The 25,000-nt window shown below is 37.0% G+C and overlaps 1 protein-coding gene across 1 annotated transcript; it reads left to right on the forward strand.

Moving 5' to 3' along the window:
- Positions 1-20,071: 20,071 nt before the first annotated feature.
- Positions 20,072-24,998, forward strand: LOC125777669 (serine-rich adhesin for platelets-like; the record flags this gene model as incomplete). The annotated part of the gene is made up of 5 exons (XM_049452767.1): positions 20,072-20,242; positions 20,430-20,817; positions 21,927-23,802; positions 24,314-24,483; positions 24,612-24,998. Coding segments are annotated over exons 1-5 (2,925 nt in total), but the record flags the coding sequence as incomplete, so codon positions are not given.
- Positions 24,999-25,000: the final 2 nt, after the last annotated feature.

A 25,000-nucleotide genomic window follows, 5' to 3' on the forward strand; every position in this document is an offset into this window, starting at 1 on the left:
CTCCGGGTTGGTATATACTCATAACGGTACATTGTTTAACACGTCAAAGGAAATTCCTTTGCATAAATGGGAAGTTATGTAAAATTGCATACAACCATGTTGGAAATTTTCCAGGTTTTACAAAAATGAAATTTAAACTTAAGCTGAATAATAAATATTCACAAAAACATACGATTCGGGTCTAACATCCTCAATAGTTGGAGGAATTCATAACTATTACAATTCCAAACATTAGATGTCTTCACAATCCGTAAAGATTTCTACTAAACGGTGAGGAACGTGGTCATGGAACCTAACAGAGATTGCATTACATCGAAGGCAGGCCGACAAATCATTACGATTTCTATTAGATTTACAATAGTTCTCTGCATAATGTGACATTTTTGCGGATAATGAGTGCAAATGGAAACTTTCAGTACTCTTAGCGATATCATTAGAATTTCCGTGGAATTTTCAATTCACCACACTCGGCCAACTAATAAAAAGTTTTACGCGGCTGTGCCTCTGTATGTATATGCTCATATCTACATACATACATATACAAATGATTGCGATTTTTTTTTTGAATGCAATGCGGCGAGGAAATATCAGAGGAAATTCAGGTGCGACAACAAAAAAGCAATATTTTCATTTATCTTTCTCAAAGCAATTACCAAGCATTGCAAAGCCATCAACACCAGTTATTTACGCTGTTTTGTTGTTACCAATAAAATGTCTATTTTCTATCTTCATATCTCCCCCCTCATTGAGTACAGTTGTGCTTATGTGCATGCTTGCTGCATGTGTCTGTCCCACAACTGCAGATTTTGCAATAGTTGCTGCAAAAGTAGGTCACTCCTGTTTGGCTTTTGGCACCCGGGCCAACGAATGCCATGGCTTAGGTAAAAAAGAGGGGTGCGGTAGTTGGAAGAAAGCGACCAGAAGTAAACGAGCGTGAAATCCCGGTAAATAAATAAAAACCGTTAAACGCGCGCTTGCAAAATACTCATGCAGCACGTGTCATGTGCATCCAATGCCTCAAACGAAAGGGGCTAACACATCTTTCACACAAATATGTAGTTTCAAACGCATACATACAGACAGGTAAGTGTGGCGCATAGCATAGCATAGTGTGCAACGTTGAATAAATATTTATCGATTTCTATGCGGCGATGTTTTAATTAATGCAGCAGCACACCAACTAGCACAGCAGTGCAACCGGCGATAGCTTCTCGCCTGTCAAAGCAAGTGTTGGTATTAAGAACGAAATGAAAATCCAAACTCGATCGGAAATTAACTTCTAATATCTTGGCATACATTTATTGATTCACAGACACTTAATCAAGACGATAGATGGTGAGAAAACAAGAGAGTTTCTGAGTTGACTTTTTATAACTTACTAAAGTCTGCGTTGTCGAAAGTTTTATATGTTCTATCGAAAGGATGCTAAGCAGAAAAAAATTCTCTAAAATGGCAAGGAATCAGCTTATGAGTTAGAAAAACCAATAATTGAGTATAAAATGTATACGTGTACAATTCTGGACCAGACAGACACCATCGACCTAAAACCGTTCAATCGTCATGTTCTTCTCCATATAAGATCGATATTCCACTGTATAGGGGATCAAATTTCGAATTTGTTCTCTACTAACGGGTTCTCAATAGGGACGCTACAAAAGTAGACCGATAGAGACAGCAAACGACGCTATATTTTTTCCCGTTCTTTTGACATTTCTCTTCAGTAAGAAGTTATTAAAATTTACTACCGAAGTTAGAAAGTCAGTGGCCTTAGCTTTACGTGTGTGGTCGTCATAATCGTCCTGTCTGATAAACAATTGAGCGTCTAGTGGAAAAATTCGAATCCATAAGTACATTACAAAATTTTCGTGCTAGTAAGACAAAGAAGTGCCCGTAGGATCGATAATATTACTGCCGCTGGCGCATCAATTGAGTCTCTCACACTTCGTTCTCAAGCGTTGGGCATCTCTGTAACGTGGTTGTAGTGAATTTTGCGAACAGATCTTTGACAAGATCTAATTGACTCAAGCCACGTGACCAACAGAATCGTCTTATGTTCATGAACTAGGCTGAGCAACAATTTGAAAATGATCCGGCTTTTCATCTAGAAATTATCTTCAGCGATGAGGCTCATTTCTGGCTGAATGGCTTCGTCAATAAGCAAAATATGCGTTATTGTTCAGGCAGTGTACTACACGTACTACAAGTACTCCATGAGTCACCATTGCATCCCGAAAAATTACGGTTTGGTGCGGTTTATGGGCTGGTGGCGTCATTGTGCCGTAGTTCTTTCGTGATGATATCAAGACCGGCATGTTACTGTGAATGGGACTCACTACCGCTCAATGATAACCGAATATTTTTGGCCCGAATTAAATGATATGGACTTGGACAATATGGGGCCCTAACAGGCCGTCGCCAGAAGTTACACATCGAATGTCACAATCGAGCTACGTCAAGTCTATCGTCTATGCCTGAAATTGCAGCAGTACAGGCCGATTTATGCTTGAAAACCGTCGAAAATTGGGTTCAGCGTCTGGACTCCTTCAAGCGTGCCCCAGAGCCTATTTCAGGGTAAATAATTTGGGACAGTTAATTTAAGTTTTTTCGGTGTCTTCGAGCATTCTTCTAATAGTTTCAATAAAAAGCCTGTTCCTCTCTACATATACTTAGATTTTAAGCAATTCTTCTTCTTCTCCTTAATTGTCGCAATATCAGTTTTATTTTCGAAAACTGAGTTTGAATCCGCCAAACCTTCCAATAATTATATCAAAAGAGCTCCGAAAACATTGAAATGAACCCGAAAAATAAACAGCAACCCAAGTAAAAAGGTTTTCGTACCACAGGCAGGAGCAGCCTTTTTAATCCAACGCAATGCGCGAACTTTCATTAGCAGCTACTTATGGTACATACATACATACTTGCATTTATGAATGTATTTTCTATTTTTTTTTGTTTTCATTTTCCTTTGCACACAGAAATTTCATCGTATGTGATGTGTGTAACCAGCAAAGCCGACATTATTGCAATGTGTGCATTCCACTAAAGTTTCATTTTCCACAAAAATTTGATGCATTCTTTTCGCACATCAGCTGTACATGTAACATGGACTTGTGATATTGATTTTATGGAATGGGCTGAAAATCCAAATACCAACAATCAGCAGAATTCTTCAGCGGTAATAGAAAATGCTTTGCATTCACGTATTTTGCCATCCAAGCGCTGATGTGCAGCATTGATTCATAACTGTGAAAGTGTACTGCACACACATGCATATAAATATTTGGGTGCATTAGCGAGTAAATGGATGAACGTAGGCAGGAGCCTACAGACAGCAAGTAATGCATCGTCAGCGCCATTTGCATTATTGTACTGAGCTCTGTGCTTATGTACTCTGCCTAAGCGTACTTAGCGTTTCGCCATCTCCAGACACAGCCAACTTTTGTGAATATCTGCGCCCACTTGTCATGCAACATAAGAGAGGGAGTATCATGATTTACATATCATGGAAGAGATAAACAAACTTAGGAAATTCATTTCAATGCGCTGGCCTTACTTGCTCGTCGAGACTGTTTCAACCACAGAAGTTCTAAGTGCTATCTTAGCAAGCTAAGTCATTTTAGTCACTTAAGCCCCACAGCCATTTTAGGTTGTATCTGTTTGCTGCTCTTGTCCTTTAGCCACTCCCATATAACTAACTATGAATATTGGTATAAGCGCTTACTTACTTGCGCTGCATTCATGGATACTGAAGACTCTGCAATTCCCAGTTACAAACGCAACAATGCAAACATAAACAGATTCGGATTTATACTCCTTTGTTCGTTTCTTGTTGGAAATTTGCATTGCTGCAGCAGAGCGTCGCGCGCCACACGACTGCGAGGAGCTTAGCTAGGATTTTCCAATTTAGCTCAGCTTCCTTTCAATAGTCATCCATTTGTTGGTATATATTTCGTTGTGCGATTCGTTTATTTCAATTTTAGCTTTAAAGATACATTTCCTTTTGCGTTCCTATAGAGAGTCAGTCAGTTTTTATTGCAGTTCTATAGTATGCTATAGTAGTCTGAATAGTTATTGGCCATGAACAAGTTATTTGAAGGTTGTAGTGCTGTCTTGAGCAATAATCTATGCCAAATTCCATGCCAAATAAAAAAGTTTTCCTTATAAGAGCTTTAGATCAGTCAGTTGTTATGGCAGCTAACATCGGTAATTCCGGCAAACGAGCAGCTTTTTTGTTAGAAAAGGGCATGTGCAAAGTTTCAGATTAATACGGGTACAATATTACAAAAACTGAGGACCATGTCTAAATCAACTCATTCCGTCAAGTAGATCACGTAAGATGAAGAAACGATTCTTTTACATATGGCTCAATCAGCACACGACTTCCAGTATTAGATCAAGTAACCTCTGGGTAGCCAAATAACGAGGCCGAGCTTAATATACTCTGTTCAGGGTATAAAACTATCATTATCTGCATTTTCCTTACCTTTTCTGCCTATTAAAAAATCAAAAAAAGGAAGAACATCAGGAATTTTTAAGATTTTTTGCTCAGCTCAGTCTACTTGTATGAAAGTAAAAGTATAAATTGCCAGAAAATGTTCAATGGTCTAAAATTCCATTCTCAAGGAACATATAGATATTTGCTGCTTTGGTTAATGAAGCGTATCGCAATATACATATATTAAATAGAATAGATATAGAAATACTAAAGTTATTGATAGCACAATCATCTGCATGACCACATACTGCCTTTCTATACATTGGACCCAAGTTTAGTTGCTTCTGCAGGGCAGAAATGATTTTCATTTCCACTTCAATTTCAGTGCTCGTTGCTTTGAAATTTTCCGCCCATCAGTTCTGTACGACTATCTCGTTTCCGGTTTGATATGTTTGGCATCGTTTTTATTCTCAGTGCACTTCAACAATCTGAAACGCATTATTTACACACTCTCCCCATGTATGCTGGTGCGTATGGGTGCGGGTGTGCATGAGTGATTCCCTTCGCTTATGAAAGTGTGTTGCCAAGGCACTTCCGTTTCGAAAAAGTGACAATCAGGCAATTTTGAATGTGTACAATATGTTTGTTGCTACAACAAACAGATGTGAGTTAATTAAGAGACTTGCCTATGTATACACACACGGCATAAAAGCAAGAGATACATTTTTCAAAACCCAAATTTCAAAATTTGACCCGGACTAACAAAACCAATACAGCTTCAAGTATTTTAACACAAATTTTTGAAACTGCTGTATCGATTGTTTTAAAATTTTTAGGGTATATTTGTACACAAACACATAGAAATTTTTGAAATTTTTTTTTAATTATACGAAAACTAAGTAATTTCATGATAATCGGATCATTTGTTTTTGATTTTTATCTTCTTCTTCTTTACTGGCGTAGACACCGCTTACGCGGTTATAGTCGAGTTAACAATAGCTCGCCCGTCGTTTCGTCTTTACGCATCGTTCCATGGAATACAATATTCGCCGTGGCCAACGCGCAAAAGGGCCATAAATCTTCCGCAGAACCTTTCTCCTGAAAACTCGTAAGCTGTTGTTGTCTTCAGATGTTGTCATCATCCATGCCTAGCAGAACGGGAATAATGAGTGACTTATAGAGTTTGGTTTTTGTTCGTCGAAAAAAGACTTTACGTCTCCATTGCCTACTCAGCCCAAAGTAGCACCTGTTGGCAAGATTTATTCCGCGTTGGATTTCGAGGCTGGCATTGTTTTTGCTGTTAATGCTGGTTCCAAGATAGACGAAATTCTCTCCAACTTCGAATTTATAACTATCAACAGTGAAGTGAGAGCCTAGTTGCGAATCTGGAGAAAGTAGAACTAAATAACGACGTGGATGTTGAGGTTAATGATATCAATATCATCGACATACGCTAGCAGCTATACACTCTTATAGAAGATTGTACCTGATCTATTTAGTTCTGCAGCTCGAATTATTTGCTCCAGCAGCAGATTGAAGAAGTCACACGAAAGGGAGTCGCCTTGTCTGAAATTTCGGGAATCGGGTTGGCCTTCTCCTGGCGTTATATTTTCACTTCCATTCAGCAGGCTGGAGAAGTGTTCCCTCCATAATTTTAGCATGTTCTGGGCATCAGTCGCTATATTACCTTTGGGAGATCTACAAGAGTATGCTCCGGTCTTGAAACCTTCTGTTAGTCGCCGCATTTTTTTTGTAGAATTTTCAAACATTACCCCTGTCGGCCGCTTGTCAAGCTCTTCATAGTCACGCATTTCGGTCTCTCTCTTTTTCTGTCTGCAAAAGCGTTTCGCTTCCCTCTTCAACTCTCGGTAACGATTTTTATCACTGTAACAAATTCCAAAAAATCCTGTTCCGAGAAAAAGTGTTTGACAAACTAGTTGAGCAGATTAAACTGAGTGGATACGCTGTAAAAGGCTGCAATCCAAAAACTGTTTCAGATACCGATTTGAAAATTAGTATGTTATTTTTAAAGGTATACCCTATGGAAATATACATAAAATCGATTTTTTCAAAATTTCACACTAGGAGTGCCCCGTAAGAAAGGTGGAAGGGCGACCCTCAAGAGACATGTGGAGTTTAAATATCATATGCAGTTAAAGAAAGTTTTTACCAAACTAGGAACAGTTAAAAAGGGGCAGTCCGCGTCAAATTTGATCATATAGCCTTCTGGTAACCTGTGATGATGCCTATTTAATGTATACATTCGAAAGTATCGCTTATATACTTGTTTTGTATAATACAACAGTTATCAATATATGTATAAGTCAATATATCAATACTTAAATATACCAATATACTTTTGTTGCTGTATTTCCCACGCAGAGAGCAAATACCTGCTGTCAGCTGACAGCATAAAAACCGATCTGGTGTGCATAATCAATTAAATCATGACTTACAACATGTTGCACTTTCCACCTCATTATACCTTTCGCCTTCATTTCCTTCATTGTTTGTGTCTGCAAATTGCATACTTTCGTTTTTTCATATCTCCATTGTTTACTTATCGCATCATTTCATTTGCCACGCGTCTACTGCGACTGCGACATAAAGCACTTATTCAACCCGTTTCATCGCAATGCAAAGTATCCTCTTAGAATTCACCATTTCACACCAGGGATTCATAGTGCTCTACCAGCTGAAACGCCTGAATATGCAACATGCACATGTGTTTGTTTGTGCATCTGTGACTATTGTCTGCTTCTTTCATAACAACACAATACCTTTATGAAAACGGCAATTACCATTATGTATGTGTGTGCGTATAAGTACTCAACTACTTATAAGTGTACAATGATTACATACTTTTTCTAATTTTCCAGTCATTACCTTTACACCTTAGTTACCACTGTAATGAGATACAATCCTATCAACTGGGAGAATTTATGCCTCAAAGCAGCCTATTCACATTAGCAGACAAGAGAGCGAATTGTGTATTGTATATATGTATAGTATGTATGTGCATACGCTCGTCGGAATGTTAAAGTGCGAGCAATTGCCTTGAATACATACTGTGTGTACTCATATGCGCTTACCTAATTAAAAGACAGAAGATACATACAGACTAAGTAATTTAAAAGTACATCTGATTCTGGAGAGTGGGCGGGCAGTATCTGCTTGTAGCCGTTTGCAGTACAAAAAGATAAATCTGAGCAGAATTGCGGAAAGCCAAAGGCAAAGTAATACAGACTGACAGTCAGGACATGGAATAACTGGAGTGTTATGAATTTAGAGAGGGTCACAAGCATCGTTAGGACACCAAATCTTCACATCTGTTTTATTACATTATCAGCTATATGAAAATTTTATTTGTGCCTTACATAACCTGAGTTGAATGGCCAATCAGTTACTTAATAATACACTTACCGACTATACACAAATTTAGCAGTAATTGTATTCCGATTTCAAATATTTCCACATTGTGTAAGAAATCTTTCGCAGCATGCAATCGTTGCTATCCCAAGAAAATATTGTTACATATTCAACAATGCCCAACAGAAATATGTATATGTTTGTGTGTATCTGCACATGCTTTTCGTATCCATGCAAATTAAAGCAACACAGTCTTGTGCAGACATACAATATTTTTCCGACGTTACATAAACATTTGTCCGCGCCGTGAGTAAGTGTGTTTCGTGTGCATACCTCCACGGAGATTTTATAATAGCATATTTGCCTAAACGAGTGTCCGTGTTGTAAAACGACAAAATGTTCTATTGCCATAATGAAGTTAAAAATCAATAGCAACAATGCTCGACGATACCTAAAGGCTCAAGCATTCCGGAACTGCTCGACAACTCAGACTATTTGAAATATCCTTCAACATGCCGTCAAGCGTGCCACCTGTTTATGATTCTGCTGCTACGTGCGATATCTTGGAATTTTAGGTTCTTGCTTACACAAAACTTCTTCTTTACGCAAATACAAACAACAAATACGAGTACGCTTAAGCGCACAGCCATTCGTATATACGAGTATTTACAGGGATGATCAGTAAAAGTTGGCGAACGCTAAGTCCTACAGAAACATATCACGAAATTGAAGGGTAAATAAATGAAAACTATCACTCATGTGGATTAGTGTGGCAAGCCATATCTTGAGTTTGAGCTCTTCAAAGCGCTTGAGTCGTAGTCAATATGTGCATATATATGACTACCCAATTTTAAAATCACCTTTAGAGTTAAATCCGAAAACGGTGATAGATTTCAAGGCATAATGGTTATACGAATATTTTTACATTTCTGGGCAAATCTTTTTTTTTAACAAGTAAAATTCCTATTTAGTTGCCACAAAGAGATATTCTCACACCCTAGTATAGCAATACCGCTGAGAAACAGCTGTAGTCTTATCCAGAGGAATATAATCCGTTATACATTTTCCATATGCCAACAATTTACTAGCCATTGCTTTGAACTTCATTATACATTCTTTAGGGAATCTTCTCATACTCGTCAATCTTAGAAATTCCAAGCAATAAACTGGGAATGCGAGCAGATTGGAGAATTTTGTGTTGACAGTAAAAGTTGCATTGAATTCGTTAGAAATATTCAACACTGAACAGCTCTTAATTTATTTAATAAATATCAATCACAGTAATTAATACCACATTGTTGATGGTGTCGTACTTGTTCCTTATAAAAATGATTACACAATCAGAATATCGCTCATACGACCTGTGGTCCAATTTTAATTGGCTTAAATAAGCTACATCGCAATCATAATAATTATGATACTCTTTAGTATTGACAGTAAAGGGTGATTACAATTTGATCTTTACCTTGAAGGTGAGTGTGAGAACTGGTTTCTGTTAAAGAATGAAGGTAGTTTAACATAAAGGGAAGTACTGTCAACCATGTGTTTACTAAGAAGGAGGTTCACTAGCTGAAAAGGCAAGTTATTTTATTATCTTTATTGCTAGTTTTACTTCTTTTCAGTGGCTTTCTTTGGCAATCCCTTTAGCTCTTATTAAGTTTTATTAATTTCTATTCATGTTCCATTAGCTATGGGTAGATATTACGAATTATTATTCTTTTAATGAATAACTGCGATTTACTTTTCTCATCGCCAGGCAACCTGATGATAACAAACGTTTTCATGGCAAACATTGATGTCTGACTTTATTTTATTTTTTATTGCAAAGAAATAACGCTCAAGTATGCAACTATGAAAGTAGCCATCGAGAAAGTAAGATGGATAATGATTTTTTATCCGGCAAACACCCACACATAAACATCAGCGCGCAATTACGTGCTGTGAAATTCATGAGCGGAGCTGTGTTAGTAATGAAGCGAGCGTTAAACAAAATGAAATGAAAACATGAGCTTAATTTTTATTGGCATACATGTACTATATAAGCCGGCAACTTGTTTTTATAGATTCAATGTTATTAAGCAGGATTCAAACTTTTGTATCCACTTGGCCAATAAATATAATTCTATCGATATTTTAAAGTACTTTTGAGTGTTGGGAAAGTGTTACCACTGCAACCGTATGTATGCGTGCTTTTAAGTTACAATTCTACAAAAGAGGCTGGCTCGTTGCCTGGAGCAGCAGAAAATGCTTTGTTTTGTTCCAATCTGTTTACATCGATTGTTGTGTATTGGCTCCGGCGGTGGACAATGGCGTAGGTGTGACGTTATTTTTGATTAATTTTATTCATATTTGAGTATGCCCGAATATGTACATACATATGTATTCCCAGTCCATATACGAATAAAATACGAATACAAAAATGGAACTGTTTCTGTGCTTAAATACATATGTATGTGTGAACGGAGCATTACCAAGCTTTTATGAGTAATTTCATCGAAATAATGCGATTGATTTTTCATTTATTTGTTGCATTTTGAAGAAAAACGTGTAAAGTTCTTATGTATATATTTCGCGTACATTTTGTTTTAAATGCGGTTGGGTGCTCATCGATTATAGATTTACTTGTAAGTTTTAGCTATATTTCCCAACCTCAGCTATTAGTTTATTGTTAACTCAAATTAATTGAAAACTAAATTACTTTGATGCGATGAATTTAACATATGTAAATCTTTATATATAAAAACTACGTGTTACGTTGTTTGGCCGCGATGGTCTCTAAACTATGACTATCCTGAATCTATTTTAGCAAAATTTAGCACACTGTGTCCAGTTCGACCCAACTTAGAAGGTAGAATAATAAAAACAATCCATAAATAACTACAGTGAAAGCTCTAGTAAATGGACGCTCTATTAAGCGGGCATCTTCGTTAACCATGCGCATTGGCTGATCCCACAACAGATTCCACAATACGTTGATGTTTATGAAGTACAATCTATTAAGCGGATAACTCTATTAACTGGAAAGAAAGGCTGGTAACCTGACAATGCAGAAAGCAGTTTTAAATTCGTTATTATGAAATTTATTTGTACGAACATATTCAAAAAACAAGAAAAAACGTTAACTTTGGCTGCACCGAAGCTAATATACCCTTCACAGGTATATTTCTTTTAGAAATTATGTGTCCAGTTGGTATGGAAGCTCGGAGATTATATTATTACCTTAAGCAGTAATCCATGTCAAATTATGTGCAGATACCACGTCAAATGCGAAAGTTTTCCATATAAGCCCTTGATGCCGATCGTTCAGTTTGTATAGTAGCTATATGCTATAGTAATCCGATCTAAACAATTTCTTTCGATATTATATTATTTCTATAAACAATAAGTCATACCAAAATTTCGTGAAGATACATTGTCAAATGTGAAAGATTTCCATATAAGAACTTGATTCCGATCGTTCAGTTTGTATGGCATCTATATATTATAGTGGTCCGATATCGGCAGTTCCAACTAATGAGCAGCTTCTTGAAGAGAAAATAACTTTTGCAAAATTTCAAAACGATATCTTAAAAACTGAGGGACTAGTTCGTATATATACAGACAGACAGGCGGACAGACAGATATAATATATACTGATCATTTATATACATACTTTATAGGGTCTCCGACGCTTCCTTCTGGGTGTTATAAACTTCGTGACGAACTTAATATACCCTGTTCAGGATATAAAAATAGCTATATATAGGGACTTGAAAAATGTTCGACTATTTTTGGTGTAAGATAACGTTGACATTGTTTACTCAAAGTTTAATTCCCATAACTTTATTGGTGCTTGATTTATATTTTGAAAGTACAACGTACAATATAATAATATATAATATAATTAGGGCTCGTGAAGACCATTTATCTCTATATGAATGACGCAAAGTTATTCGGTGTGGATTACAAGACCAAAAAGTAGGTGAATAAAAATAATTCCACATATTCACTCTTCTATACATAAGATAGGATCTAAGTATGTACTGGTGTGTGTCGCCCAAAAGCTTCCTTTTATTTCATATCACCTTGTACTACTTATGTAATAAGCAAATATTATGCATATTTGTATATGTAAGTATATACTATAGGTAAATTTTGATTTTCGATTAAAATCCACTAGACCTCAGAGGGTTTTGATTGCTTCCCAATCTTCACTCATCCATCTGCGAATATATTTCTTACATATATTATCGAGTATATGCTGTGAAATTGACCCGATGGAGTAGCTTAAACATTCACTCACACATTTGGGGAGGAGTATGTATGTATTTCTAATTTGATTTGCATTTTCAATTGAATATCATCAACTAAATTTTGTTTGACAAACAAATTGCCCGAATTATATAAGGAATGTCTGTATGTAGTCTGTAAAAAGGACAAATAGTATAAAATGTGTCCTCGTGTTGAAAAAGTTCCGACAGCCCCTACACACATACATACATAAGCAGTAAATATATGAACAGAGCACTGGAAGGTCCGTGCGGTAGGATATATGTATTATATATGCATATATATGTACGTGTATGAAAGAAACAAACGTAGATAATGAATAAATGCAAGGACATGAGCTCACTGCTTAACAAACCGTTAGACAAAAAATAGGCAAGCAAACAAACATAGAAAAACTGGCAGAAACACATAACATTGCTGACTACCAAATCGACCAGAGAGACAGTTTGTGTAGGCATTATGAGAGTGATACGGGCGCATGAGTAAAAAATTCTTCGCAGACACTTTTGGATGGACTTAAGCTTTCATTTAAAATTCTTGTCATGTTTGAGCTGCCGCTTTCAATTGGCAACATTTCTGCTATGCTGCGACGACACTTACACTCCAGAGCACAAAACTGGGCTCACCCAGCACCCTCCTCTCTCACTTGTCTGCCCTGTCACATTAACTTCATTCAAATAAACACAAGTGAAGTGCCGCAGAGACAACGCTACTTAAAGCTTAAATTCGCCAACTAAAAATGTAGTTCGGCAGTGCTTCATCTTGGCGTCGAATGGCAACTAGTTTGCTGGTAACATTAAAAGAAAGGAGCCTCGTATAGCTATTGCTAACATAACTAAATAAAATATGTTAATATTTATAGATTTAGATACATTTCGTGTAAACAATTGTTATTTCTATCCGGTTTTCCTCAGCAGTGATATCACCGGTATCAATAAAAGTTTTCCCTGTCGCCTTGTGGTAATTTTATGCCTGTTTCAAATTATCTGGACCTAGTTTGTTCAAAAGAATGCAAAAGTCAGTTGCGTGTGAAGGATAGTTGAAAAAAATCAAAAAGTTGACGAACGAACATAATGACCTTTGACGTACATAGCTAGAGTATGAAGAATCTTAGTTACTTTTTTTACAGTCTATCAAAGTGTACCAAGACTGCCCCAGCTCGAGATACTCACATTGGCATACTGGGTGACTCTCAAGTACACATGAACGCACAGTACATACAGCTTCTAGTTGAATGTAGTGTTCCACGCACTTTTGATAACTCTTACAATTTATTATTTTTTAATGCGACACTAAGTTTTCTTACACACACACACACATATGTAAATACGTAAGCCTGTAAAACTTGTTTTCACTGAAGTTGACATTCAACTGTCGTCCTGTTCATTGAATTGCTGTGTCCACAATTTCGCCGGAGTCGGAGCAGCAAATTTTTCAAGTCACACACCGTTTTGTACGCCGCAGCAGTTCGCATAGAAAGCGATAAACAAATTTTCATTTGTGTTGCTTTAACGGCAACTTGCGAATGCAATTAAATTATTTAAATAAGATTGTTTATTGTAAACTCAACACGCGAGATTAATGTAGGCAATGCTCTCAGGAAGTATTTAATATACCTAGGTTCTTTTTGATTTTTACACTTTTTTTATTTTTTAATATTATTACTAGATTTTTCACAAATATCTTGCTCTCTGTATGCTCTTCATAGCCTTGTGCAGCTTCTTCCTCCATTTCTCTATACTTCTCCATACAAGGAGTGTTTGCAATATTAGCAATATGGACAATATTAAAAAATTGCTGATGACCACAGCATGTAATTGCACAACTTTTGTCAGGAAATCATTATATTTGCCTGCTGGCTAAAGCCATTTATGTGTTGCATTTGTTGTGGCAATCATATTTGTAGTATTTGCATGTCGCATATATATTATAATATTCATTAATTTTTGCATTCAGAAAACGAACAAGGAGGCCCAATGATAGTAAAGAATTATTTAGTATGTCCGCTTATTAATAAAAATCGTTAAATTTTAAAGCAGTGTTCTGCAATATTGTCCCAAACTAATTGAAGCTCGCAAAAAATCAGAAATCGTCTTGCTTATTATCAACGTCTTGAAGTTATGCTACAAAGGCGAGACTTCCATATCTCAAGTCGAAAATCAAGTTACTATTGCAGCATAGACAAACCAAATTTAAGCAGTTCACAAGTGTAGAAGCTTACTATGTTTCATCTATATGCTCTTTCTTTTAGTATGCTCTTTCTGATACTCGTGCCATCGTTACGACGCACTTCTTATTGTTATGATTAAGAGAGTTATTGATGCCATGGCGTATGAGTGACTTCATTATTTAAGAACGAAGAAAATACTATTTTGATTACGAAATAAAACTATTAGTAATATCTGTAATTGTAAGCATGGAAGCCAAAATAAACTCGTATTATAAATAACGCAGACTCTGAGATGAGTTTTGTTAAGCGGCAAAGTTGTGCACCGTCTTTCACCATTTGAGTATGAACTTACTTTGCCAAACGTTATAGATGTTAACCTGATCGATTGATATAAAACTCTTACACAAGAATGGCGGATATCTTCATAGTCGGAATATGAGAGCTAGGGAAGGATGTGTGGTGCTTTCGAATAATAAATACCTTCTTTGATATTGAAGTTATACCTTATTTAACAAATAGGCTGTATACATATTCGGAGGTTCGAGGAGATGTGGTGTTTTAGATCGATTTGATTATTTTAAGATTTGGTTAAGCTTAATTCCAATTGGTCAAGTGATGTGTGGGTTTGGAAATTTCCTTAACTAGTCTACTTGCTTGAACAGATTTACCTGTTGGGAATCCACCCAACAGATTTCACGTTTCTTTACACTTTTTAAGGTTTTTATTATCATCATATATACATATATATATTTGTACTCGTATAAACATATAGGACAAATTTGCTTGTATAAGGGGTGACGCGGCGTATGAGCAATTGTGTTGCTTCATAGCTTCGTTGTAATTGGGTTCAAATGAATTGATATAATCAGATAAATGAGGACCTCGTTAATTCTAGCTTTGCACTAAATACATATACATTTTTATTGTATCTTAACTTACATAGGTGGGCCAATATTACGGAGTGGAAGAAGAACCGGTGAACGAATTGTGTTTCTAAACCTATGATTTTGTGATAATTATTGGACATGGGGCTTGGAAATAAAATTAATAATTATATCAAACATTAACACACAACTTTTTTATATTATTGCCTACGCACAGAGGAAAACATATAAGTACATTACTGTAAAAATAATTATACACGCACTCATTTCAGAGCAAATTGTGGCAAAGGTGTATTCCTTATATGTATGCTATGTTATGTAATTCATGAACTTCCCGTGTGCTTATCAAATCCATTAGTGCGCAGCAAGCGCAAATACTACCTATTTTACAGCCACAATCGACGCACACACGCTCACTCATGCATAGGCAAACACGCATGAGCATTCGGAGCGCCACCAAGAATGCCACGCTGCAGATGGACCTTCAGACAACGTGGCCAAAGTAATATTGTGAATATATAATTTGTTGTTGCTGGTTGGCACGGCTGTCATTGTCGTTCTGCCCCCTAATTTCACGAATTCAATAAATTTATCTATTGTTATGTGCCATCGTGTTGTCCTAGGCCCAACACATTCACCCAACTGCGTATTGGTTGAAGCGGCATTGCGAGTACATAGAAACTTGTGTTCATGTGTGTATTGGTGTGCATAGAATTCCCGGCATTCAGAAAATCTCATTCCAGAAAATATTCTATTGATGCTTATGTATATTCTACGTTTTAACGTATGAGGCGAACTGGTTCAGAAGAGACTAGACTTACACCACTTGGAATGTGACTTCCAGTTTTGACATTATCGAATATTAATTTAGAACTGCTAGAACCAAGCTTAGTTGTTCTTTACACCAAAATAGTTGCAATCTGCTAGTATCACGCCCCTAAAATCAATTAATTTATTAATTAGTTCGAAGTATTTCTCACGCAGTTAAAAGCATTTGGATCAACGGTGACATACAACAATTGCATAAAATTGTAAGACGCCACTTGGTACTTTTGAAACCAGTTAATTTCTCTATGGGGTTCAGTGTATGTACTCACACACTAGTTCCCCATTTCTCACACTCAGCAATGTACATACACATAGGTAGTCGCACATTTTAACGCCTGTCACTGTGACCATTTAATGTCATGCAACAGTGGTCACACCTCACCCATTTAAGCTCTAACGGTTGTTTATTTGCATTCTCTAGGCTTCCTAATAGTGTTATTTATCGTTAAATGCTTACCATTATTTTGAAATTTACTCGCTTATATTCACACACACACCCACATACCTACATATACCTAGATGAATGCACAATAAACAGGTGTTTGTGTGTTTATGTCAACATGTGTGGCATTAAATATACTTACACACACAAACATACGCTCTTGGTTATTTATTTATACATTTTTGCCTTTTCAAAATATTAAAAATACTCGCCGATTTCTCTTTTCTTGGAATAATTTATAACGCTTCATTGCGATAACAACTTAAAAACTTCAGAATACTCGTTGTGTTTTGGAGAAAATTGATTCAAAATAGATGGAGATGTTTTCAAGAGTTTTCTGCATTTAAAATCCAATTTAATAATGTAATTAATTTAATTTTAATTTTTTTTGCATTATAGGATAACTGTAATAAACATAAATTTTTAAATCGAAATTCAAATTATTATGGTCGCTACAGAACAGAGTGGGGGAACACTACAAATCCAACCTTCAAACGAAGCTGTTTTTTGAAATCTTCCTATTTTATTCTACGAAAAGCTACCGAAAAAAAGGCCAAAATCGATACTTTTTGTTCAAACCGCCGCCATTTTGCCAAATTTTAAAAAACGAAAAGCTTCTATAGCGCGAAAACGACTTTCCTTCTGATTAATAGTATTTTTGAAATTTTTGTTTTAGACCAAAATTGCGGCCGCAATCGTGAACATCGTACAAGACCTTTTTATGTGTCATCTTAACAATTCATTTAACTATTATACACCCATTAAATAAACATAAGAAAAATATTTTGTATTTTTCATGAATTTATTTATTTATAAATAAGAAAACCGGACCGATTAGTTAATATGAATATTAAAAAATAAAATCACGAAAATCAGCGATTTTTCAGAGCATCGCACTGAGATGATCCCTTAAGCTATATGCAGACAGCCATGCCCATATCATTTTATACTATTATTCATATAATAAACCATTCAATACAGTAAAATTTACGAATAAAGGCGAAAACGTTTTTTCTGTCCGTTAATAGAGCTTAATAGAACGTCCATTTAATAGAGCTTTCACTGTATTTTTTACTTTTGAATTATTTTTACTATCCCATCTTCCAAGTTGGTCCAAACTGGACATAGTGTGCTAAATTTTACTAAAATCAGTTCAGTAGTTTAGGTGTCCATCGCGGACAAACAACGTGACACATACTTTCTAGGTATAAAGATTATGCAACCGTTTTGGAGAGTTTGTGTATATTTGGATATATGTATTTTTCTGTAATATAAAAGCTTGATAAATATAAAATAAATTAAATATTTTTTGAAGTAATGAAACAGAGGGAAGCTACAATTAAATTATAAATTTCAAGGTCTTAATTGTAAATTCTTACCAAATACCTATAGAACTTTCTAAGAATTTCGTTGAATTTAAATTTGATTCAAGCGAATTGAACTAAAGAAAGCTTAAATGTCGTTAAGAGAAAGTTATAAGAAATTTTAAACGGTCATCTGCAACTTAATATTTTTTTAGGAACACTGCAATCATTTCCTCTGAGAAAGTTTTACGAAAAAAGGTTTTAAATTAACCTTAACAGAAAATCAATACAGTTAAGCTCCCATAACTCAAAGTTCTCCATAACTCGAACTCTTGAGTTGGCAATAGAAGTCAAATTTCATACACATGTTACATAAGTATCTCTAACTTAAAGTTTTTCAGTGGGTTATGGTGATTCAAGTTATCGTTACTTTTACGTAAATTCTAGCTGACACTGCGTTTTTGGTATCCCTTAACAAAGGAATGATGGCGACCAGGTGTTACCACCCTGCGACAACAACCATTTTAACATTCGTTATCATGTTCTTTTTTATACTCTTGCAACATTTTGCTACCGAGTATAATAGTTTTGTTCAAGAAATTATTAGAACGAGATAAAACTTTGCACCAAAAATGCCTTTAGTGGCATACACCTTATGGCCAAAAATTGTCCAAATCATCAAAAACTGTTTAAGCTACCCAAGGGACCCCAGTACTTATAGTTGAATTTTTACCGAAAATATTGATCAATGGGTCAGAATTACATTTGAAATTCAGAGAGAGTCCTTTCCTGATAGTTGTAGGTCTGTGTGCTACAAATGGCTTCAATCAGGTCAATACTTCCCTTAGCCCCAACATACCTAATAAAAAGATTTTCGAACTAATATTTTAGTCATCTTAATAAAATTGTGAGAGCATTTTGTTTCTAATATCGGCGCATATTTGTGCTTAGAATGAATATTATATCTACATATATAACTAAAAGGCCTCATGTACTTGAAAATTCTTCAATGGCTACAATCCTTGCAAATTGCAACAGTATGAAATGATGGATTATACTCGGACTTAGCTTTTCCATCCTTATATGATTATCTTTTGTTAATGTGACGTCGAAACTGTGTATAGCGATTGGTACTCCAAAAATGAGCCAAAACCGAAAAACCAACGCTAAAGTCGGTCAAAAATCAAAGAGACGTTCATCGCTTTCTTTGGAGTGGTTTACCACGGATTCATATCGCAGAGTCAAACGGTCTATAGGGAACACTAAGGGGTTTTTCAATAGGGACGCCACGAAAGTAGACCGATAGGGATGGCAAACGACACCATATTCTTTCCGCTCGTTTGACATTTCTCTTCAGTGAGGTTTGCTATTTCATCATGAAAATATATACAATCCAACAACTCGTCAAAATCATTAAAATTTAGTACAGAACTTCAAAGTCAGTGGCCTCAACTTTAAGAGCGCTATGTCCAATTTATCCTCGTTATAATCGTCCTGTCAAATCAACAATTGAGCGTCTAGTGGAAAAATTTGAATCCACAGGCACAGTACAAAATATTCCCGTACCAGTGACATAAATAAGTGCCCGTAGTATCGAGAACATTACTGCCGTTAGCGCATCAATTGAGGAAGACCGAAATCAATCTCTCACACGTCGTTCTCAAGCATTGGGCATCTCTGTGACGTCATTGTGACGAAATTTACATAAAGGTCTTGGTCTGCATCCTTACAAGATCAAATTGACGCAAGAACTGAAGCCACTTGACCACCAAAATCGTCGTACATTCCGTCATGCGATTTAACGCCGTTAGACTATTTCATCGTCGAAAATTGGGTTCAGCGTCTGGACTTCTGGAAGCATGGTCGTGGGGCCGCTCTTATTGAAAAACTCGTTATATTTATGGATTTCACAACGATAATGCGCCGTCTCACTATACCATGATTGCGATTCACTTTTTTGCCAAACACGAGACGAGTGCAATTGTTCAAACACCATTTTCGCAATATTTGACTCTCTGTGACTTTTTTCAGTTTTCGAAGCATTCGAGTTCATTGAAGCCAAAAAAAGTTATACTTTAAAAGCACATCAAAGGCCATCCCAACCGAGACTTATACAAGTGTATGATAAATTGTTGCGTTGGTATGCATGTATTGGCTTAGGGGTCTCTTTTGAAAGTGATAACAGATATTTTTATTAAAATATGTTAAAATGTTGTTTTTATCTCAGTCAAATTTGATCAAATGTTAAAAATTTGATTTTATATATATTATAAATTTATGAAGAATAACTTTGCCTATGAATTTAACGAAAAGTGCGTTTTGGTACTAGAGTTCATTTTGTAATGCATTTAATTCTTACTAAACACACAGTACATGACAGTTTCATATTATCTTTTCTATAACTTGATATTTTGTTTTTAGATTTTAAACATTTTTGATGACGATTTGCAAAAACATGAGCGCCACACTCTCAATTAATCAGAAGCATTTGAGCGTCAATGAGAATCATTTTGGCGGCGTTGTAGAGCGAAACCGTTCACGGTAAGTTAACTCAAAATCCGCATTTATGCCAAATAATTTTCCATTACCAAAACATTATGTGTATCTGTCTAACGGTGAGATTTTTCGCATCAACTCGCACTAATTACGCACATTTATTGTCAATAATAACAAAATGACAATCATTAACCAACATTTGTGACGCGCCTGAATGTAATGCTATGCATAGATCGGAACGAGCCTCCAGCTTGGCACTGCCGCACAACTCCCTCTTGGACTTTTATGATAAAGAGCAGGAACAATGCAGCTCGGTGGCATTATTGCCGACGACCGTCAATGTGGTGGTGCGTCGGCACTCGTCGCACTACTATCCAATGCTAGAGGAGAAGCACACGTCGCCGTTGCAGCAACAACAGCAACAACAATCATTAAAAACACATACACAAATGCAGATGCAGACAAGACAATTAAATGCGATGACCGCAAATGGTGGCGCGCTCCCAACGCTGACCGTTGCCATTCCCGAGTTGCCGCAATACAATTATAATCATAATAAAGCTGGTCAATTGGCGATGCAGGACATGCAATCGATGTCATCATTGCCGCTTTCAAGCCTTGTAAGTACAATGAATGCAACTGGCCAATTGCAGAGAAGCCATTCCACGCACGCACCAACACGCACTCACACACACACACCTACACGCACAAACTATGCTGATCACCCAGTTGAGGATAATGCGAAAAACTACAATAACGCTTTCGCATACTCTACAATTGTTGCTACATACACAGTCACATATACTGTATATGACTTCAAAGCATATTTACCGCAATTAAACGACGCATGCAACATTATTCCTGGTAAAAAATAGAGCAGGGCCTACGAACTTTAGGCCTTTAGTATTAGATTCTTCTTTTAAGGGTTTCATCATTTTTAGAACCTGCTTCAAGTGTGTGTATTTTCTTTGGTAATCATATCGTTGTTAGATTTTATTTCCGTCTATTCTCAAATAGCGTCGATTCTCAACAAGCAATGTCAACATTCCTGGTATAATTCTCTCAGGAAAAACCATATCGTTGGCCTATAACTTGTTGAATCGTCCTTTACTGGGGTTATGTTAGTTTAGGATCCAGATGGAATTTCTGTACCAAATGGCAGGAACACGACAAGAAATTGATTGAAAGTAATAAAATCTAATCTGAAGTCAAAGCTTCAATTCTGGTCAAACTCTGATCTAGTCACACCCGTGTTTTGAGTGTCATCACCGCGCCATATCGTCCACATAATTTTTAATTTAATTTAATACAAAAAAAAACGAAAATATTTGCCGTTACCCTAATTTAATACAAAGTATCGTGATAAAAACATTGACTTTCGGATTTTTTCGTTACTTTTATTCGCACAAATTCCGCCCAATGCAGGTCTAAGTAAACGTTTGTTTAATAAGGATACTTAATGGCCTGAACTCAAATCAACATGATTCCAAAGTCATTAATCACCTTCAGGTACACGCTGAGCTTCAATACATACAAATAAACGGAATGATAATATACTTACATAATAAAGATATACACACTATCAGATATTCAAATGCGTACGCTAACACAAATCTCCATTTCAACATACATACCTACATACATACATAAGTAAACATATTGATCTGTATGTGAAATGTAATTCTTCATTCACGCATCATTGTCCATCTTTTTATTCGTTTGATTTCAGGTGAATGGCAAAGAGAAAAAAGTTTTCACATACAATACGGTGACCAACAGTGCCAATAGTGCCGCCAAAAACCAACCTATGAACTTGCCCAACACAGCAGCCCACTCAAGCATTGTACCGGATACACCACCCCCACCCGTCCCGAAGCGAACGTTTCGTGGCAATTACGCTTGGAACGCAGCAATTGATTCGCCTACGCCCACGTCCGCAAGTCAAACACCAACCAAAGATAAACAACACATCAGTGCCGGCACCGCTTTTGTTTATCCACCGCAAACACAAACCCTTTCACCCGGCCATCGGCTACATCAGCAACAGAGCAATACGGTTTATTACAACTCGGCCATTGGTGGCGGCAACGTAGGCGCAGACCCCGCACAAATACAAAGTCAATCCCTGCTTGTTGACCTGGCCACACGTCCGCTATACGTGGACTCAGGCCTGGATGCCGGCGCTATTTCAGATGACGATCGGATGAGTTTGGAAAATTCTGTATTTGATGAGTCGTTGACTTCGACACCTGTCAAGGTCACTAAGGCTGCGTCCGAAGGTACGGGAGGTGGAAAGCTGCTAAATGCTGCATTCACAGCAAAGACATTGGTAGCTTTTACTGGGGATTTGAGCAACGCTGTAAAACGTGCAAATCGCTCGTCCAGCAGTACGGCTGACTCTACCATCACCATCTCTTCTGGCTACGGTTCAGGTCATAGTGAACGTTTTGCCTCCTCTTCGACTAGTGCGGACTTCCGCAGTCGTTTCTCATCTGTTGATACCCAGTCATCAATCGATAGTTGTCCAACAGAGAAGACAAGCGAGTCTTCTGTCTCCAAAGATTATTCTAAAATGGAACGAACATTGCTTAACGATGCTATGAACGAATACAATAACTTAAATAATAATGAAACTCGCATTCATGCAGGATGTAATATTTTGGTTGGTAATAACAATACGCCCCCTAGTCGCCACTCTCCAAATGCGAATACACAGATGAACAATGGATTGGTGCAGCAAAAACCGCCTATAGTTCCAACACGAAAACAGTATTCAGATGTAGCAAAGATTCCGCCACCCTGCAGTAAAAACAGTTCACAGCAGTCACTACATAGCAGCGGTTGTGGCAGCGGCAGTGGTAGTGTGGGCAGTAGTAACGCTGTATCCACGGTATCGGCTTCCACGTCCACGTCCTCTACGGTGTCGGCTGGTTCGGGTACTTCTACGGGTTCTCTGCTGTCAGGTTCGGCCACTACATCGAATAATGCCATCTCACCGCTTACACACAACGCAGCCAATGTTTATCAACAGCCAAAACGTCCAGTACCGCCGATACCGCCAACACGCGGTCAAATTAGTCTCGATCATAACATCAATAATGGTACGCAAATTGAAGCAACATCGGCTGCGTCGAAACCACCGACAGCGCTAAGCGTTCGGAACAAGCTTGGTAAAAATAAACCTCCACCTATCGTTTACCCAAAACTACATCAACGGCAGGACTCCAATTTGTCCAGTGACAGTTTTTCCGCCACTTCCAGTCCTGGTTATAACTCAAAAAATCTTATGGATGTACCGCTACTTCAGAATGCTGCGCGCATCAATAAGAGCGGTACGGGTGCGGGTATGGGTATGGGAGTGGGTATGGCTGTTCGGAATACGGATTCAGTGGATGCTTTTAATTTAAATGGATCACGGTTTGCTGCGCTAACATCCGGTGGAATGGGAAATCCTGTGCTACCACCTCCACGTAACAAATACAGCTGCCGTCAGGACTCCAATATTTCCAGTGATAGTTTCAGTCAAACATCCAGCCCAAGTTACAATACAAAGCAAATGGAAGCTCCTTTATTACCCTCGCTCTCTGTAAAAAGGTTGTGCGGCGGTAAGTAAAGCATTTTTATAAGACATAAAACACCATTGAACTGATACAAAGTAAGTCCGTATCCTGAGATATTAGCCAGTTGAATAAAGGGTCTAATAAAAGGACCAGTTCTCCAGATACAAATTAGCGATGGCGCAAACAATATCTAGAATTCAAAGTAGTTTCCACTAACTAAATTATTTTGAACCGGTTCCGATATAAACTCACAGCTACTCAATAACTGCTTTTAGCTGAAGTCAAAACCAAATATTGCATTTCATCGAAATCGAGTCTTAGCGAGCTCGTGGTTCGTTTCCTGAAAAGGAAAAATCCAAAGCATGAGGAAAAAACATTGTTATTTCATTAATTTTGACAATAACTTCAGAATTTAACTCATTAGACTTTTAAGTTCTGCGTTATAGGATTTTCTAGAAATCGAGAAAGCTAAATTCGATTAATACAATATAATAATAATGTGGCATTTCATATACACCCCCATCAACAATGTAGTTAATGTTCGATTCTGTTCCAGTCCCGGCGCCAATTGTTTACAAACAAAAACTGCAAAATGAAACCATCGAAGAGATGGAACAATCGGTTCCTATGTCGCCACTTACCAAATGCGTATCCACTCCGGCTAGCCTACAAACAATTGTACGATTCCAAAATGGAGCCCCTAACACAATGTCACTACAGCAGCAGGTAAGGACTTAACGGAAGTTTGTAACACTTACTACTTCATTCCATTCTATTCAATATTGGCTATAAAGTTTCATGAAACTAGAATAATCTAGAGCTCCGTTTATTTCCTAAATTTTTGTTTACTTTAGGAGATTATTAATCAACGCAAAAGCTCCAATCCTTATATCACCAATGGTCGACTGAAGTTTCGTCTCTTTCAAATCTTAGTAAACGCATTCGCTTTATTGATGATTGCTGGTGGCTTGGCCGCATATTTCAATGCCTATCCAACTATAAAATTCGTCAACAAAACGATTATAAACACCGTCCATGTGGAGGATACTTCGATTTATGGAAAGAACCCTGCACCCGGTACTTGTTTACCTATCATAGTGAAATTTTGCCAAGGTCCACAAATCCCCTACAACTACACCGTGTTCCCCAATTACATTGGGCATTTCGGGCAACTAGAAACTCAAGTGGTAATACCTTCTGTTACATATTTTCATCTACTTTTACTTAATGATTACCTACAGGA

This window comes from Bactrocera dorsalis, chromosome 3, assembly GCF_023373825.1.
Source record: "Bactrocera dorsalis isolate Fly_Bdor chromosome 3, ASM2337382v1, whole genome shotgun sequence".
Lineage (NCBI taxonomy): Eukaryota > Metazoa > Arthropoda > Insecta > Diptera > Tephritidae > Bactrocera > Bactrocera dorsalis.